Below are 20,240 nucleotides of genomic sequence, written 5' to 3' on the forward strand. Positions count from 1 at the left end.
CAGTAACTTGCTCCATCCTGTTGGTATTTCCATTATCAGTGTCTGTAGAAGGAGTCAGACCCCAATTTAAGTTTCTTTGTCTTAACTCATTGATTGCGCTGATCAGCGGAGCCCACGAACGTTGACTTGTTTTTTTGGAATCTTGTACCCAGTTGCTAATCAGTTGGCTGTTTTTTTTTATGTTTTGGGGCTTCACTGAAGGTAGTGAATTTGACTTGGCCGATGCCTTGGATGATCAAGATCATGGCCACAGGAAGCCGAGTGCAGGAGGAGGAGGTAAGCCACAGCTGGTTGAAGGCACAGGCCAGTGCTGTAGCTCCCCGGTCAGGGTGTAGCTCATTAACTACAGCAGCGCACAGAGCCCCTCCTGGCCTGGCAGAGCTGGGGGCGCTTCAAGGCCCAGGAGAACCCTACAACAGTGGTTCTCAAGCGTTTTGGTCTCAGGACTCCTCAAATTATGGAGGATCTCTATTGAGGTGTGGGTCACATCTATCAATATTTATCATCTTTGAATCTAAAACTGAAAAAAATTTTTTAAATATTTTTATTAATTTTAAATGAAAAATAATACGGCCATAACTGTTAAGATAAATAGCATATTTTTATGGTAAATGACCATGCTTTTCCTAGTGGAAGAGCTGGGCTCTCACATCTGCTTCTAGATTCAATTGTTGTGATATATTGTTATGGTTGAAGTATGTGAAGGAGATCTGGCTTCCTATAAATATACAGCTGGAAAATGGAGGAATATTTCAATTGACTATTCATGTAATTATGGACATTCTTCTTTGATACGACACAAAAATTCAGCCATTGGTTGTTTCTTACAGGTTAAGTGCAGTGTGGAGTATGAAACCGCATGAATGAATCTTCCGTCCTTGACCCCAGTGACCCCCCTCTCTTATCCTTTGAATGGATCTTTTACTGGTCGTGGTTTGGGAGCATCGTCGTGCACTGGTCCCTGGGAAAATGTCAGTGCCCTGCCTTATGCAGACCTTCCCGGTGCTGACGCATTCCATTCTACACCAGAACATCACCTGTGTTACTATCACCACCCATCTCATTGGAAAAAGTCTTTAAGTATCGGGAAGCTGTCAAGCTCACAGTAGTAGTTTTTCAAAATTCTTAGCGTTGCTTGAAATCTTAAATTTTACCATTGGCAAAAATACTGTTAGTTGTTTCCCTTGAAGTGAAGGGCTCACTTCATTCATTTGCAAGAAAATGTCTGTCAGATATTCAAGTCAGTATAACCGTAGTCATACTACTGAATCCTTCAAGGAAGAATCTTGTATGAGAGAAGTGGCTAGCACTGCTTAGAACTGATGCAGTCGCGCAAATGCTTTTCCTGTGTCAACCTCTGTATTTTGAGGTGCCACAGAAAAGCTTTAAGCATACTTGCTGTTTTATCAGAATATTAAAAGGGCACATTTTCATGAAAGTAATAATTTTTCTGCTCATATTCGTTTTCCAGTGCTGCCTAACGTATTACCACAAACTTGCTGGTTTAAAACAATTTTCAATTATTGGGTTGGTCAAAAAGTTCGTTCAGGGTTTTGGGTTTTTTTTTTTTGGGGGGGGCCAATCCTATATTTTCTTTTTTCTTTTTTTTAGCATCTTTACTGGGGTATAATTGCTTTACAATGGTGTGTTAGTTTCTGCTGTATAACAAAGTGAATCAGCTATACGTATACATATATCCCCACATCCCCTCCCTCTTGCGTCTCCCTCCCACCCTCCCTATCCCACCCCTCCAGGTGCTCACAAAGTACCAAGCTGATCTCCCTGTGCTATGCGGCTGCTTCCCACTAGCTAGCTATTTTACATTTGGTAGTATTTATAAGTCCATGCCACTCTCTCACTTCGTCCCAGCTTACCCTTCCCCCTCCCTGTGTCCTCAAGTCCATTCTCTGCGTCTTAAATAAATTCTGCGTCTTTATTCCTGTCCTGCCCCTAGGCTCTTCAGAACCTTTTTTTTTTTTTTTTAGATTCCATATATATGTGTTAGCATACTGTATTTGTTTTTCCCTTTCTGACTTGCACTCTGTATGACAGACTCTAGGTCCATCCACCTCACTACAAATAACTCAATTTTGTTTCTTTTTATGGCTGAGTAATATTCCATTGTATATATGTGCCACATCTTCTTTATCCATTCATTGTCGATGGACACTTAGGTTGGTTCTGTGTCCTGGCTATTGTAAATAGTGCTGGAATGAACATTGGGATACACGTCTCTTTTTGAATTATGGTTTTCTCAGGGTATATGCCCAGTAGTGGGATTGCTGGGTCATATGGTAGTTCTATTTTCTGTTTTTTAAGGAACCTCCATAGTGTTCTCCATAGTGGCTGTATCAGTTTGCATTCCCACCAACAGTGGAAGAGTCCAACCCTATATTTTCTAAGTTTCTCTGTGCTGCTGAAGTCCAGATGTTTAACTGTCAAAACTTTTTTGGCAAAATAACCTTGATTCTCAACTTTCCGTTTGCCTACTTTTATTTTTTGTACTTTATTTGTTTTTATTTATTTATTTTTGGCTGTGTTGGGTCTTCGTTGCTGCACGTGGGCTTTCTCTAGTTGTGGTGAGCGGGGGCTACTCTTCATGGCGGTGCATGGGCACTGCAGTGGCTTCTCTTGTTGCAGAGCACGGGCTCTAGGCACACGGGCTTCAGTAGTTGTGGCTTGCGGGCTCTAGAGCGCAGGCTCAGTAGTTGTGGCACATGGGCTTAGTTGCTCTGAAGCATGTGGGATCTTCCTAGACCAGGGCTCAAACCCGTGTCCCCTGCATTGGCAGGCGGATTCTTAACCACTGCGCCACCAGGGATGTCCCCTTTGCCTACTTTTAACAAATTTATTTTTAGATAATTACAGATTTACATGTAGTTGTAGGAAATACTACAGAAAGAGCCGTTATTCCCTTCACCTAGTTTTCCCCAGTGGTAACATGTTGCAAATTGTACTATAATATCACAAACATTTTTTTGTTTGTTTTTTAAAAAAACTCATGTATTTTTTAAAATTTGGTTTTTATTGAGGCAACATTGGCTTACGACATTATATAAGTTTCATGTGTACAACCTTATATTTCTACTTCTGTATACACTACAGGGTGCTCACCACCAAAAATTTAGTTTCCTCCATGACCATAGAGTTGGTCCCCTTTACCCATTTCACACCCCGCACCCACTCTGGTAATGACTATTCTGTTCTCTGTATCTGTGTGTTTGTTTTTGTTTGTCACAACCATTTTATTCAGATTTCCCAGTTTTTACTTGTACTCACTTCTGTGTGCGTGTGTGCTTAGTTTTTTGCAGTTTTATCACATGCGCAGGTTTGTGTATTTGCTATGATAGGCAGGCACAGAACAGTTCCATCATTATAACTATTGTTGTTGGGTGAACTGTTCTCTATATGTCACTTAGATCTTGATGATTGGTTGTGTTTACTGGTTCTTCTACATCCTTGATGATTTTTTGTCTAGTAGTTCTGTCAATTGCTGTGAGTAGGGCGTTGAATTCCCCAACTGTAGTTGTGGATTTGTATCTCCTCTTAGCTCTCTGTTTCCGCCTCGTGTATTTAAGTCTGCTTTTTTGGTGCGTCCAAATTTAGGATCATGATGTCTTCCTGATAGGTTTATCCTCTTATCATTATGGCCGTTTTTTCTTCTCTAGCACTTTCCTTGCTCTGAAGTTTCCCTTATCCACTATTAATATAGCCACTCCTGCTTATTCTTTTTTTTTTTTTTTTAGTATTTATCAGCTCTACTTTATTTTATTTTTTTAACATCTTTATTGGAGTACCATTGCTTTACAATGGTGTGTTAGTTTCTGCTTTATAACAAAGTGAATCAGTTATACATATACACATGTTCCCATATCTCTTCCCTTTTGCGTCTCCCTCCCTCCCACCCTCCCTATCCCACCCCTCTAGGTGGTCACAAAGCACTGAGCTGATCTCCCTGTGCTATGCGGCTGCTTCACACTAGCTATCTACCTTATGTTTGGTAGTGTATATATGTCCATGCCACTCTCTCACTTTGTCATAGCCTACCCTTCCCCCTCTCCACATCCTCAAGTCCATTCTCTAGTAGGTCTGTGTCTCCATTCCCATCTTACCCCTAGGTTCTTCATGACCTTTTTTTTCCCTTAGATTCCATATATATGTGTTAGCATATGGTATTTGTTTTTCTCTTTCTGACTTACTTCACTCTGTATGACAGAATCTAGGTCCATCCACCACACTACAAATAACTCAATTTCGTTTCTTTTTATGGCTGAGTAATATTCCATTGTATATATGTGCCACATCTTCTTTATCCATTCATCTGATGTTGGACACTTAGGTTGCTGCCATGTCCTGGCTATTTTAAACAGAGCTGCAATGAACATTTTGGTACATGACTCTTTTTGAATTATGGTTTTCTCAGGGTATATGCCCAGTAGTGGGATTGCTGGGTCGTATGGTAGTTCTATTTGTAGTTTTTTAAGGAACCTCCATACTGTTCTCCATAGTGGCTGTATCAATTTACATTCCCACCAGCAGTGCAAGAGTGTTCCCTTTTCTCCACACCCTCTCCAGCATTTATTGTTTCTAGATTTTTTGATGATGGCCATTCTGACTGGTGTGAGATGATATCTCATTGTAGTTTTGATTTGCATTTCTCTAATGATTAATGATGTTGAGCATTCTTTCATGTGTTTGTTGGCAATCTGTATGTCTTCTTTGGAGAAATGTCTATTTAGGTCTTCTGCCCATTTTTGGATTGGGTTGTTTGTTTTTTTTGTTGTTGAGCTGCATGAGCGGCTTGTAAATTTTGGAGATTAATCCTTTGTCGGTTGCTTCATTTGCAAATATTTTCTCCCATTCTGAGGGTTGTCTTTTGGTCTTGTTTATGGTTTCCTTTGCTGTGCAAAAGCTTTGAAGTTTCATTAGGTCCCATTTGTTTATTTTTGTTTTTATTTCCATTTGTCTAGGAGGTGGGTCAAAAAGGATCTTGCTGTGATTTATGTCATAGTGTTCTGCCTATGTTTTCCTCTAAGAGTTTGATGGTTTCTGGCCTTACATATAGGTCTTTAATCCATTTTGAGCTTATTTTTGTATATGGTGTTAGGGAGTGTTCTAATCTCATTCTTTTACATGTACCTGTCCAGTTTTCCCAGCACCACTTATTGAAGAGGCTGTCTTTTCTCCACTGTATATTCTTACCTCCTTTATCAAAGATAAGGTGACCATATGTGCGTGGGTTTATCTCTGGGCTTTCTATCCTGTTCCATTGATCTATCTTTCTGTTTTTGTGCCAGTACCATACCGTCTTGATAACTGTAGCTTTGTAGTATAGTCTGAAGTCAGGGAGCCTGATTCCTCCAGCTCCGTATTTTGTTCTCAAGATTGCTTTGGCTATTCGGGGTCTTTTGTGTTTCCATACAAATTGCAAAATTTTTTCTTCTAGTTCTGTGAAAAATGCCAGGGGTAGTTTGATAGGAATTGCATTGAATCTGTAGATTGCTTTGGGTAGTAGAGTCATTTTCACAATGTTGATTCTTCCAATCCAAGAACATGGTATATCTCTCCATCTATTTGTATCATCTTTAATTTCTTTCATCAGCGTCTTATAATTTTCTGCATACAGGTCTTTTGTCTCCTTAGGTAGGTTTATTCCTAGATATTTTATTGTTTTTTTTGCAATGGTAAATGGGAGTGTTTTCTTAATTTCACTTTCAGATTTTTCATCATTAGTGTATAGGAATGCAGGAGATTTCTGTGCATTAATTTTGTATCCTGCTACTTTACCAAATTCATTGATTAGCTCTAGTAGTTTTCTGGTAGCATCTTTAGGATTCTCTATGTATAGTATCATGTCATCTGCAAACAGTGACAGCTTTACTTCTTCTTTTCCAATTTGGATTCCTTTTGTTTCCTTTTCTTCTCTGATTTCTGTGGCGAAAACTTCCATAACTATGTTGAATAAGAGTGGTGAGAGTGGGCAGCCTTGTCTTGTTCCTGATCTTAGTGGAAACGCTCTCAGTTTTTCACCATTGAGGACAATGTTGGCTGTGGGTTTGTCATATATGGCCTTTATTATGTTGAGGAGAGTTCCCTCTATGCCTACTTTCTGCAGGGTTTTTATCCTAAATGGGTGTTGTTGTTGTTTTTTATTATTACTGTTCACATGCACATTTAGACACCAGGACTGGAGAAGCTGTGGTTTCTTAAGGCTAAGTGGCATATCAGTAAACTTTCCTTATTTGTTTTCATTTAACCTTATTGGACTTTCTTACCCTTTGAATGAATCTTTTGCCCATTCATGATTTTGTAACATCCTACATACATTTTCTGGAAAACACTAGTGTCCTGAGTTGTGTTGAGCTTTTAAATGATGACACCTTTCCTTATGCAATATTCAAATGTCATATTTGTTAATACCACCAGTGATCTGATAGGAAGAGTCTTTATTGGGAAGCTGACAGGCTCATGGTGCCAGTTACACGTTTTCCAAAGTTGTGTATATTTTTTTGAAAGCTAAATTTTCTTATTGTCAGCTGATACTGTTGGTTGATTTCCTTGAATTGACAGGCTCACTTAATTCATTTTCAAAAAAATTTTTGGCAGATATTCAAATATGAATAGACACAGTTTGCTGTAATTTACTCTTTGAAATAAATTTGTTCTTCCATGAGAAAAGCAGCTAATTCAGCTGAAAACTGAAACAATCACACAAGTGACCTTCCTCAAGTCACCTGTGATGCTTTGGTGTGCAACAAAAATGCTTTAACAATCCTTCCCATTTCATAACACAGAATGTTAAAATGTTGATATACTCAAGGTTGAGCGCTAATGAAATATTTTTGCTACTCCCTCTTATTAATTTTATATTGCCTCATAATCAGGTAGCATAAATTATTGAGTTAAAACAATTTCCATTCATTCTCTTATTTCCCTGGGTCAGGAGTTTGGGTTCTGTTTAGCTGGGTCCTCTGCTCTATAACTCCTACGAGGCTGCCATGCAGGTGTCAGCTGGGGCTAGAGTCTCATCTGAGGTTTGAGGTTGTGTTTCCTGTTGCTGCTCTAACGAATTACCGGCAACTTGGTGGCTTAAAAATCACACATTTATTATCTCATAATTATTGAGGTCAGAAATCCAAAATGGATCACAGTGGGCTAAAATGCATGTGTCAGCAGGGCTGTTTCTTTTTCTGGAGGCTCTACAGAATTAGTAGAGAGTCTGTAGAGTCTGTTGTCTCCTGTCTTTTCCAGCTTCTTCAGGATGCCTGTATTCTTTGGCTCATGGCCCTCTCTCTCCATCTTCAGAGCCAGCAGTGTAGGGTAGCATCTTCAGATCTTTCTCTCTCTCACCCCTACTTTTGTCATCACATCTTTACTTGGACTGTGACCCTCCTGCTTCTCTATTTCTCCTTTAAGGACTGTTGTGATTACACCAGACCCACCCAGATAATCCAGGATAGTCTCCCCATCTCAGTGTCCTTGATTTAGAAACATCTGCAAGACCTTTTGCCATATAAGGTAACATATTCACAGGTTCTGGGAATTAGGACATTGACATCTTGGGGGCGACATTTTAATGCTAACACATCTGTCGTCTGGCTCACAAACCTTCATGTCCCTTCCACCTGCAAAATACATTGTCCATTCCAACTTCTTTAAAAGTTTCATCCCGGGCTTCCCTGGTGGCGCAGTGGTTGGGAGTCCGCCTGCCGATGCAGGGGACACGGGTTCGTGCCGCGGTCCGGGAAGATCCCACATGCTGCGGAGCGGCTGGGCCCGTGAGCCATGGCCGCTGAGCCTGCGCGTCCGGAGCCTGTGCTCCACAACGGGAGAGGCCACAACAGTGAGAGGCCCGCGTACCGATAAAAAAGAAAAAAAAAAAGTTTCATCCCATCACATCGTCAACTCAAATTGCAAAATCTCATCGTAATTTCATAAGCAGAAACGTCCCAAATCTCATCATCTAAATTATATAAGTCAGGCATGGGTGAAGCTTTGGCTATAACACTTCTCCATCTACAAACCTATGAAAGTCAAGAAACAAGTTATCTGCTCCCCAAAATACAACGGACAGGCATAAAATAACGGTTATAGGCATTCCATTTACAAAAGTGAGAAAACATCAGGCAAAAAGATTTCAAGCTTCAAGTGAAAAAAAAAAAAAAAAGACTTCACCAGTCTCAAGAAATTCCCAAATCCAAGTCCTTTAGGTTCCAGGCCTTGGGATGATGCACTGTGTTTCACAGCTCTACGTTCTGAGTTTGCAGCTCTGCCCTCAGAATCAGCCTCCCTTGTTCAGGAAAAATAGCACATGTTTGCAACTGAGTAGTTATATCAGCGTATTTTCTGCCTGTAGAATTTGGGGAGTCTAACAGCCTTCTTACATTTTTTTCTCTTTCTGTCCCTTTTAATTGCAGGCTGGCAGTGTTCCTGCTGTTCTAAAATTCTCAAGAACTCTGTGGGTTTCCCACGTATATACTGGTGATCACCCCACTGGGAAAGAGGCTCTTCCACAGATCTTTCTTGAATGATGCCGTCTATACTTCTGGCTTCTGCTGAGATGGCAGAGGGGATCCATGAATAATCTTATGTTTAATCTGACCTTTTGACCCTTCCAAGGTACTCATATAATGTTTTCCCGCCACACCATTGACTTTCTCCCCAGAGCTTTCTTGACAGCGAGTCCCCTAATTCTAGCATTTTTTGGCAATTAGGATAGGTTGAAATTTTTCCAAATCATCAAGTCCTGGTTCCTTTTTGCTCAAGAGTTCTTCCTTCAATCTCTTCCTTTCCTCTTGCATTTTACTATGAGCAGCAAGAAGAAAATAGGCCATACCCCTAACACTCTACTTGGAAATCTCCTCAGCTCAAACATCCAGGTTCATTGTTGAGAAGTTCTGCTTTCCACGTAACTATAGGATGCACAATTCAGCCAAGTCTTCTGCCACTACCTGGTAAGGATCTACTTTCCTCTGGCGTCCAATAACATTTTCCTTGCTTCCATCTGAGACCTCACTGGCGAAGCCTTTAACATCCACATTTCTGTCAACAGTCTGTTCGTGATGATTTAGGCGTTCCCTGGTATGATACAGGTTTCCTCTACCATGTTCCTGACCTCCTTCTGAATCCTCACTAGCTGTTACTAGTTGTTCACATCTGTATTTCCACTAAGTCGGCTCAAGGCAGTCAGGCTTTTTCTATCATGCTTCTCAAAATTCTTCCAGCTTTTGTCTATTACTCGATTCCGAAGTTGCTTCCACAGTTTTAGGTATTTATTTAGGGATTTCCTATTGCTGTTGTAATAAATTACAAGAACGTGCTGGCTTAAAACAGCACAAATTGATTATCTTATAGTTCTAGAGGTGAGAACTATGATTTGGGTTTCACTGGGCTACAGTGAAGGTATGGGCAGGGCTGTCTTCCTTTTGGAAGCTCTAGCCTGTTTCCTCGCCTTTGCCTGCAGTTTTGCCTTGTTGGAGACCTCTTCCATCTGCAAAGCCAACAGAATAGCAACCTCAGATTTCTCTCTCACTGTCACCCCTGCTTCCATCATCGCGTCTCCTTCCTTGACTCTCCTGTTGGTCTCGTTCTCTTACTAGTATTCCTGTGATCACATTGGGCCTGCCTAGATGATCCAGAACAGTCCCCCCATCTCAGGGTGCTTAGCTTACTCACATCTGCCACGTCCCTTTTCCCACATAAGGTGACATATCCACAGGTTGGGACTGTTGGCAGAATTCCATTCTGTGCAGCTATAGAACTCATGGCCACTTGCTTCTTCAAGGCCAGCAAAAGAATGAGAGTCTGCTACCTCTAATGTTAGCTCAGGGAAGGCCTACAGCCCTCTTTTCAAGGACTCACTTGATTATGTCCAAATCACCCAGAATATTCTGCCTTTTGAGTAATTCAGTCATACGGATTGGGCATCCTAATTGTATCTGCAAAATCCCTTCACCTCTGCCATGTCGTAACCTGGTCATGGAAGTAGCTCAGTCCCTCCCACACTCAGCAGGCTGGTATTATACATGGTGTGTACACCAGGGGGCGGGAGTCTCGACAGCTATCTTCGAGTAGCGAAGGATCTAATGACTTCTCATAGCGTTCAGTGCTCCTTACTTCCTTGGTTCAGGCAAAGGGCCTGGAGGTTTATTCACCATTGCATTTGTATCGCAGTGCAAATGTCAACCCTGTAAAAAGGGCAAAGGACACTTGAGGATGATTACGAAAATAGTTATGACCTGACAGACCCCTGGGGTCCATGGAACACTCTTTGTGAACTACTGACTGAGAAGATGCCCTTACATATTTATGTGGCGTCAGTGTGTTTTCGTTCGAATCCGTGATCTCGTCCATGTTAATGTGCAGTGAACATGTATTTGTGGAGTTGGGGCGAGCGGGAGGATGGTTTTATATGTCTTCTGTTGTATTGAGCCATACCTTTACAGTTTCACTTCTCTAGACAGTTGTATAAATTAGTTCAACCTTTTCAGAGGGCGATTTGATAAAATCTTTGAGCAGTTCTGCTTCAAAGCATTTTCCGTCTGGGTACAGAGTTATGCACACGTGCAGAGGTACATTTGAAATGGTGTTTGCAGCTTTCTTGCGTTTCGTATCAGCCAAAAATTAAAACACTCTTAAATAACACCGTTGAATACATAAATTCTAAACCATTCATAGTCTGCAGCCATTTCAAAGAATAAGGTAGATCTCTGGAACTGGCATGAGAAAAGCAAGTTACAGAACAGGATATATATAGTACGAATTAATTTCTATCAAATTTAAGTGTATGTGAACACAGACACGCACGCAGAAAGACACGGACATGCAGAGAGACATATGGGCAGAGAGAGACACAGAAAGAGAGACATGCACAGAGAGACACACAGAGAGATGCGAACAGAGACACGGACACACACACACACAGACGGGGAGAGAGACACAGGGAAAGAAAGACAGGGAGACACAGACACGGAGAGAGACATGCAAGAGAGAGAGACACAGAGAGAGGGGCACACACACACACACAGAGACATGGAGAGAGAGCGAGACAGACACATGCAGATCTGAAAAGATTGAGAGTAGCTACCTGTGGGGATAGATTTGGCTGTCTTTTATATTTTCTTTCTTAGGATTCTACACCATTGGATTCATTTTTCTACTGAGCATATATTAACGTTTATAATAAGCCAGCAGTGTAGCTGGCCTGGGCCCAGGCATTCTGGCTTCACCCCAAGGGCCTCTTCCTCTGTGTGTGTGGCTCTTAGAAGTGTTTGCCCAGGAAGGTGGTGATGACCTGAAGGTGAGCGTAGGGTCAGCTCGTGCACCTGGCCGTAGAGGCGCCGGCACGGGCCTCCTCATCCGCAGGTCTGCTGGGCAGTTTCCTAGTCCATGGAAGATTCGCTCCAGTGATCTAGAAAGCTGAAAAGGGGACTGGTCTTTAAGAGGTAGGCACAGTGTGATAACAGAAAAATGGTGACCCGGGCCCTCTCGAAGCGTGTATGTTGTATCTTCACTTCAAAGAGGAAAAGAGCTGTGCTGTTTGCTCTGTAAAGATATTCTCTCTGGAAGATTTTCAGTGTTGTATGAACCATTGGGATCAGGAAAGAATCGGCTTCATTTGTCTGGAAAACGTCCTTGTACGTACCGCCTCCCTTCTCGATGTTCTTCCTGCTGCTCTTTTCCCCTAAGGTGAGGTCTACACGATTCGCTCCTTCGTTTTTAAGGTCGACAATAGACATTTGTGCACCCCTGAAGACCAGCTATTTACGTGTCAGACTTTCTTTTTTCCCTATGAGAAATGACTACGATGCTCAAATCAATCATTAACTATTTTCGGATTGACATTTTCTTCAGAGCTAACTGTAAAATTCACATCAATGTGTAAGAAATACTCCAGAGAGATCCCATCACACTGTACCAGTTCCCCAATGGTAACACCTGAAAAATTATAGTACAGTGTCACAACCAGGATCTTGACGTTGATATAATCTAGTGATCTTATTCAGATGTTCCGTTTTACTTGTACTCGTGTCTGTGTGTGTGTCTTCACGTCTGTGCAGTTTTGTCACCTGTGTAGGTTCATACATCCACCATGGTAGTCCAGACAGAGAACAGTTCCATGATCACAAAGACCCTCGTGCTGTGCTTTATAAAAACAACTATCTCCCTTCTGCTGTGCCCACCCCCATTTCCTGTCCCTAAGCACTAATCTTTTCTCCATCTATAGAATTTGGCAATTTAGAAAATGTTATGTAAATGGAATCATGTAGTATGTAATGTTTGGGGATTGGCTTTTTTTCACTCAGCATAATTCCCTTGAGGTCCATCCAAGGCATTGCATGTATCAATAGTTTGTTGCTTTTCCTTGCTGAATAGTATTCCATGATGTAGATGTACTATAGTTTATTTATGAAGATCATCTGGGTTGTTTCCAGTTTTGGGCTCTAGGTTTTTGTATGAACATGAGTTTTCATTTCTCTGGGATAAATGCCCAGGTGGGTAATTGCTGGGTTCTATGGTAGTCATAGGGTTCGTTTTTTAAGAATATTGCCAACCTGTGTCCCAGACTAGCTGTACCATTTTATATTCCCACCAGCAATAAATGAGTGATCCACTTTCTCTGCATCCTTGTCAGCACTTAGTGTTATCACTATTTTTTTTAGTCATTCTGATTGGTGTGTAGTGATACCTCATTGTGGTTTTAGTTTGCATTTCCCTGATTGCATGTGCTTATTGGCCATTCATGTAAACCCGTCAGTGAAATGCCTCTTCATGTCTTTCGCCCATTTTAATCGGATTGTTTGATTTTGCTGTTCAATTTTGAGAGCTCTTCATATATTCTAGACACTAGTCCTTAGATGGGTATGTGTTTTGCAAATATTTTCTTTTACTCTATAGCTTGTCTTTTCATCTTCTTAATAGAGTCTTTCACAAAAGGAAATTTTAAATTTTGATGACGTCTGATTTATCCATTTTTTTCTTTTGTGGATCATGGTTTTATGGTCAAGTCTATGAACTCTTCCCCAAGCCCTTAGTCCTGAAGATTTTTCTCATATCATTCCTTCTGAAAGTTCTATAGATTTACATTTAAGACCCAAAAAAGTCATCAATTTTGAGTTAGGGTTTGAATGAGGTGTGTGAGGATTAGATCAAGGTTCATTATTTTTGCCTATAGATGCCTCGTTGCTCCAGCACCTTTTGTTGGAAAGGCTGTCCTGCTTCCATTGAGTGGCTTTTGCACCTTTAACAGAAATCTCTTGAGCATATTTGGGCAGGTCTTTCTAGGTAGTTCATTCTGTTGTACTGTTCTATGTGTCTACCCTTCTGCCACTGTCTTGATTACTGTAACCATAAAGTAAGCCTTAATACTGGGTAGGCTGATTTCCCCCCCACTTTATTCTTCTTTCTCAAGGTTGTTTTAGCTATTCTAGGGCCTGTGCTTTTCTATACAAGTTTTAGAATAAGTTTATTTATGTCTACAGAAAGCTGGCTGGGATTTTGATAGGACTTGTGTTAAATATGTAGATGAATTTGGGAAGAGTTGATGTCTTTAAGGGAGTCTTCAAATCCATGAACACAGTATGTCTCTCCATTTATTTATGTCTTCTTTGATTTCGCTCATAAGCATATTGTAATTTTCAGCCTGCAGGTCCTGTACATGTTTTTCAAGTGTACAGCTAAGTATTTCATGTTCTCTGGAACAATTTTAAATGGTTATGTGTTTTAATTTTAGATTCCGTATGTTCATTGCTATCATATGATTGATTTTGATATTTGTTGCTCCTGTATCGTTAGACCTTGCTGAAGTCACTTACTGATTCTAGGAAGCGTTTTTTGTAGGTTCCTTGGAGTTTTCTACATAGATGATCATGTCATCGGCAAATAGGGATAGGTTTATTTCTTCCTTCCCAATCTGTATGTCTTTTATTTCTCATTGCAATGTTGAACCTCCCATGCTATGTTAAATAAGAGTGGTGAGAACAGTGTCCTTGGCCTGTTCCTGATCTTCAGGAGAGAGTGTTCAGTCTTTCACCATTAAGTCTGACAAGAGCTATGGGTGTTTTCTAGATGCTCTCTATGAAGTTGAGGTACTTCCCTCTATTCCTAATTTGCTGAATTTTTTTCATAAATGGGCATTGGATTTTCCATGTTGATAAGATTACAGGCAGACCTCGTTTTATTGCGCTTCACTTTATTGCACTTTGCAGATATTGCGTTTTTACAAATTGAAGTTTTGTGGTGACCCTGCGTTGAGCCAGTCTATCAGTGCCATTTTTCCAACCGCATTTGCTGACTTCGTGTCTCTGTGTCACGTGTTGGTAATTCAAAACTATTTGAAACTTTTTCATTATTATTATATTTGCTGCGGTCTGTGATAAGTGATCGTTGATGTTCCTGTTGCAAAAAGATTACTACTCCCTGAAGGCTCAGATTATGGATAGCATTTTTTAGTAATAAAATATTTTTTAATTAAGGTACATACATTTTTGGGGGGGCATAATGCTGTTGCACTTTAATAGACTACAGTATAGTGTAAACATAATTTTTTTTTTTTTTTTTGGTGGCACGCGGGCCTCTCACTGCTGTGGCCTCTCCCGTTGTGGAGCACAGGCTCCGGACGCGCAGGCTCAGCAGCCATGGCTCATGGGCCCAGCCGCTCCACGGCATGTGGGATCTTCCCGGACCAGGGCACAAACCCGCGTCCCCTGCATTGGCAGGCGGACTCTCATCCACTGCGCCACCAGAGAAGCCCGTAAACATAATTTTATGTGCACTGGGAAACCAAAAAAAAAAAAATCATGTGACTTGCTTTATTAATATTCGCTTTATTGCAGTGGTCTGGAACCATCCCCACAGTATCTCCGAGGTATGCCTGTATATGAGTTTTTTCTTCTTTAGGCCACTGATATCGTAGGGCACATTGTTTTTCAAATGTTGATCCAGCCTTGCATAACCAGAACAAGTCCCGTTTGTTCATGATGTATAATTCTTTCTATACATTCTGTTTAGTTTGCTAATATCTTGTTGAGGATTTTATATATTAGTTCAGGAGAGAGATTGGGCTGTAGTTTTTTCTTAATACAGTCTTTTTCTGTGTTTATTATCAGGTTAATGCTGGCCTCATAAAATAAGTTGGGAAATATCCCTCCTCCCTATTTTCTGGAAGAGGTTTTATAAAATTGGTGTTAATTCCTCTTTAAATGCTTGGTAAAATTTACCAGTGAAACCATCAAAAAGCCTGGAAATTTCTTTTTTTAGGAGCTTTTAAATTAAAAATTCTGTTTCATTAATGGTTATAGAAATATTCAGATTGTGTTTTCATCTAGGTTGAATTATTTTTTTATTGTGGTAAACATACTAACATAGAATTTACCATTTTAACCTTTTCTTTTTTTTTTGCGGTACGCGGGCCTCTCACTGTTGTGGCCTCTCCCGTTGCGGAGCACAGGCTCCGGACGCGCAGGCTCAGGGGCCATGGCTCACGGGCCCAGCCGCTCCGCAGCATGTGGGATCTTCCCGAACCGGGGCACGAACCCGCGTCCCCTGCATCAGCAGGCGGACCCTCAACCACTGCGCCACCAGGGAAGCCCCATTTTAACCATTTAAAATGTATAGTTCATTGGCATTAAGTACATTCCCAGTGTTGGACAACCATCACCACTATCCATTTCCAGAACTTTCTCCTCATCCCAAACAGAAACTCTGTACCCAGTAAACAGTAACTCCTCATTTTCCTCTACCCTGAACCCCTGCTAACCTCTGTTCTACTTTCTGTCTCTAAGAATTTTCCCATTCTAGGTACCTGAAATAAGTGGAATCATACAAAATATGTCCTTTTATGTCTGGCTTATTTCACTTAGCATAATGTTTTCAAAGTTTGTCCATGTTGTTGCATGTATCAGAATTTCATTCCTTTATAAGGCTGAGTAATATTCCATTGTGTGTATATACCATATTTTATCTGTTTATAAATTGGCAGACGTTTGAGTTGTTTCTACCCTTTGTCTGTTGTGAATAGTGCTGTATTGAACATTGTGCAGGTATCCGTTTGAGTCCCTGCCTTCAGTCCTTTTGGGCTTATACCTAGAGGTGGAATCGAAGGATCAGGTAGTAATTCTACGTTTAAATTTTTGAGTAATCACCAAAGTGTTCTCCACAGCAGCTGCACCATTTTATACATTCCCACCAGCAACATACCAGGGTTCCAATTTCTCCACATCCTCACCAACATTTGTTATTTTTCATTTTTCTTTTGATAATAGCCATCCTAATGAGTGTGAAGTGGTATCTCCTTGTGGATTTGATTTATATTTCCCTAATGACCAATACTTTGAGCATTTTTCATGTGCTTATTGACCATTTGTATATCTTCTTTGAAGATATGTCTATTCAAGTTCTTTGCCCATCTTTAAATCTCATTTTTTAAATTGTTGTAGGAGTCCTTTATATAGTCTGGATTTTAATCTCTTACTGGATATATGATTTATGAATATATTCTCTCATTCTGGGATTGTTTTTTGATTCTCTTGATAGTGTCCTTTGCACAAAAGGCTTTACTTTTGATGAGGGCCAATTTATCTATTATTCCTTTTGTTGCCTATGCTTTTGGTGTCATATCCAAGAAGTCATTACCAAATCCAATATCATGAAGATTTTCCCCTATGTTTTTTCCTAAGAGTTTTATAGTTTTAGCTCTTATGTTTAGGACTTTGATCCATTTTGAATTAATTTTTATATATGGTGTAAGGTAAGGGTCCAACTTCATTCTTTGGCATGTGGATATTCAGTTTCTTGGTACCCTTGTCAAGAACATATTGACCATAGAGTTATGTCTGGGCTTTCTGTTCTGTTCCGTTAGTCTATATGTCTGTTCTTATGCCAGTACCACACTGTTTTGATTGCTGTAGCTTTGTAGTAAGTTTTGAAATCAGGAAAGTGAGTTCTTCTTTTTCAAGATTCTTTTGTCTATTTGGGGTCTCTTGAGACTCCATATGAATTTTAGGATGGGGTTTTCTAAGTCTGCCCAAAAAACTGTTTTGGATTTTGGTAGAGATTGCACTGAATCTGTAGATCACTTTGGGTAGTATTGTCATCTTAACAATATTAGTCTTATGTTACGTGAACATGGGATTGAGTTGAGTTGTGATAGTTTGTGGATTTCAAGGAATTGGTCCATTTCTTCTAAGTTGTCAAATACATAAAGTTGTTCATAGCGTTTTCTTATTATCCTTTTAATAGTGCAGAATCTATAATGATATCTGCTGTTTCATTCCTTATATTAGTATTTTGGGGTTTTTTTCTTCAATTATATTTGTTAGTAAGGCTAGAGGTGTATCAATTTTACTGACTTTTTCAAAGAACAAGCCGTTTGGTTGATCTATTTTACTTTTCTATTTTCAATTTCATTGATTTCTGCTCTTACATTATTTCCTTCTGTCTGCTTGCTTTGGGTTTGTTTTTCTAGTATCTAGCTCATCATTTTCTAGTATCTTGGGTTAAGAACTTGGATTATTGATTTGAGACCTTTCTTTGTTTCTAATTTAAGCATTTAGTGCTATAAACTTCCCTCTCAGCATTACTTTAGTTACATCTCCCATATTTTGATATGCTGTATTTTCATTTTCATTAGGGCTATTTATTCTTAAAATTTCATTTTGAGACTTTCTCATTGACCGTTGTTTTATTTAGAAGTGTGTTGTTTATTTCCAAGTGTTTAGAGATTTTCTTGTTTTCTCTTATTTGTTTTTGGTTTGGTTGTTTCTAGTTTGATTCCATTATAGTCAGAGATACCACTCTCTATCACTTCCATACTTTTAAATTTGTTGAGGTTTGCTTTCTGGTTCAGGGTGTGATCTGTTGGTGAATATTCCATGGGTGCTTAAACAGTTACTTACTCTGCTGCGATTGGGTAGTGTCCATTATGCCAGTTACATCCTGTTAGTTGACTGTGTTGTTTAGTTCTTCTATATCCTTGCTGGTTTTCATTCTAGTAGTTCTGTCAGTTGCTGAGAGTAGAGTATTGATGTCCCCAACTATACCTGTGGATTTGTTTATTTCTTTTCTCAGCTCTGTGAATTTTAGCTTCGTGTGTTTTGAGACTCTTGTTTGGTGCTTACACATTTACGATTGTTGTGTTCTTGGTGGATTGATCCTTTATCATTATGTGACATCCCCCTTTATTGCTAGTGAGAAATGGCAGGTCATGTCTTACTGTGTTTTTAACACTCTTTCCAGAAGATTCAGACTTATAATTCTTTGATCCATAGACAACCCCAGGCTCTATCCAAAAAAGATAGGTAATGCATTGTAAATTACCTGGGCAGTTTGAGGATTACGTTATTGATCTGTAAAAGTCATTGAGGTTTTTTTCCCCACAAACATTGCTGCTTCTCTTCTAAGTGCTTCCTGTATACAGCACTGTCTATGCCTTTCCCTTCCCTTAAATTTCCTGTCCCTCTGCTACCTCCAATTATAGGAACAGTTATGGGAGTCTTGAAGTTCAAGAAAAACTACTGGAAAACTCCTGTGTGGCATGCTACGTAATTGATGTGCAAGAAGTCCACAATTTTAAAGGAATATGGTTGAGCTGAAAGACCTAGTATTAACAGCAGTAACCACACTTATATACAATATTTTGTTGGTGTTGTAAGCACTTTCAGCTGATGAGACACTCCCATACTCTACTGGGAACATAGCGTCGCTTCATCCCTGGGCAGTATTACCTGTGATTACGGTGCCGGGTTGAGAGTGGTGACGGCCAAGGCTTGGAGCTCTCGGGTTGTGCTCAAGCTCTGGGACCCCCTGAAGCATGTGGTCATCTCCTGTAGATCTGGGCTCAAGTCCCAGCTCCACTAATCACCAGATCAAATGTGGGATCATGTCCACCTCACCACCCATCCTGTGAAGAAAAGCAAGCAGAACTCGTCTCCTGTAAACCCTCTTGCATCTCTGTCATCCGCAAGGTGGTTCTTCAGAGGCATCAGAGGGACCTCAGGACCAGGACAGGAGTGCTGTGCTCATGCTGTGACTTCCCTGAGACGTGCAGGGGCTGCTGTGTGTGTTACTAATTGTGCTCCCCTTGCTGTCCCCCTTCCCCCTTTTAGAGAGATGGGACCGTGTCACCACCACAACCAGGAGACCGGGAGCGACCAGAGCTCCAGCAAAGCCTGCAGGTAACACGGCTGTTCTGAGGAGGGCACTAAGGAGGGGCCCCGTGGAGCTCCCTGGGGCCATGTCCAAATGAGCTACCTGTAATTTAACCAACTGGCTTTGTCTTTTATGTTTTAGGGCCCCCTGACGAAAAAGACTTTGACCTGGCCGATGCCTTGGATGATCGAAATGATCAAGATCATGGCCACAGGAAGCCGAGTGCAGGAGGAGGAGGTAAGTCACAGCTGGTTGAAGGCACAGGCCAGTGCTGTAGCTCCCGGGTCAGGGTGTAGCTCATTAACTACAGCAGCGCACAGAGCCACTCCTGGCCTGGCAGAGCTGGGGGCGCTTCAAGGCCCAGGAGAACCCTACAACAGTGGTTCTCAAGCGTTTTGGTCTCAGGACTCCCCAAATTATGGAGGATCTCTATTGCGGTGTGGGTCACGTCTATCGATATTTATCATCTTTGAATCTAAAACTGGAGAAAAATTAAAATGAACAACAGCAAACACACACATGTTAATAACATAAATAGCAGATTTCATGAGAAATAACTATGGCAAGATAAAGACAATTTAGTGAGAAAAGTGGTATCATTGTACATTTTTTGCAAATTTCTATAATGTCTATCTTAGTAGGAAAGCTAGGGGACTTCCCTGGCGGTCCAGTGGTTAAGACTCCGCACTTCCTGGTTGGGGAACTAAGATCCCGCCTGCTGTGGTGCGGCCAAAAAAGAAGAGCTAGACTCTCACATCTCCATCTCCTTCTGGGCTCAAGTTGTGATATGTTGTTACAGTTGATGTATATGAAGGAGATCTGGCCTTATAAGAGATACGCCATTGAAAGGGGAAGAATATTTTAATAGACTTTTCAGATCATTGATTCACATCATTTTTCTTTGGTAAGACACCCAAACTCGACCACTGGTTGTTTCTTATAGGTTAAGTGCACTGTAGAATGTGAAACCATATCAATGAATTTTCCATCGTTGATTTCATTAAACTCCCCAGGGATCCTCATGTACTTTTTAGTGGAACTTTACCCATTCATGGTTTTGTGCATTACGCATTGCTCATTTGGAAAATATTGTT

The 20,240-nt window shown here is 40.6% G+C and overlaps 1 protein-coding gene across 3 annotated transcripts in view; it reads left to right on the forward strand.

Moving 5' to 3' along the window:
- CD99L2 (CD99 molecule like 2) overlaps positions 1-20,240 on the forward strand; it is a 112,467-nt gene that overhangs the window by 67,171 nt on the left and 25,056 nt on the right. For all 3 annotated transcript variants that reach the window (XR_009538553.1, XM_060138450.1, XM_060138449.1), the window contains exons 4-6: positions 202-276; positions 19,104-19,172; positions 19,288-19,383. Coding sequence is in view for 2 of the 3 variants with exons in the window: in XM_060138450.1 (XP_059994433.1) it covers positions 202-276; positions 19,104-19,172; positions 19,288-19,383 (240 nt within the window). In the remaining variant the exon portion in view is untranslated. The remainder of the gene's footprint in view (positions 1-201; positions 277-19,103; positions 19,173-19,287; positions 19,384-20,240) is intronic.

This window comes from Lagenorhynchus albirostris, chromosome X, assembly GCF_949774975.1.
Source record: "Lagenorhynchus albirostris chromosome X, mLagAlb1.1, whole genome shotgun sequence".
Lineage (NCBI taxonomy): Eukaryota > Metazoa > Chordata > Mammalia > Artiodactyla > Delphinidae > Lagenorhynchus > Lagenorhynchus albirostris.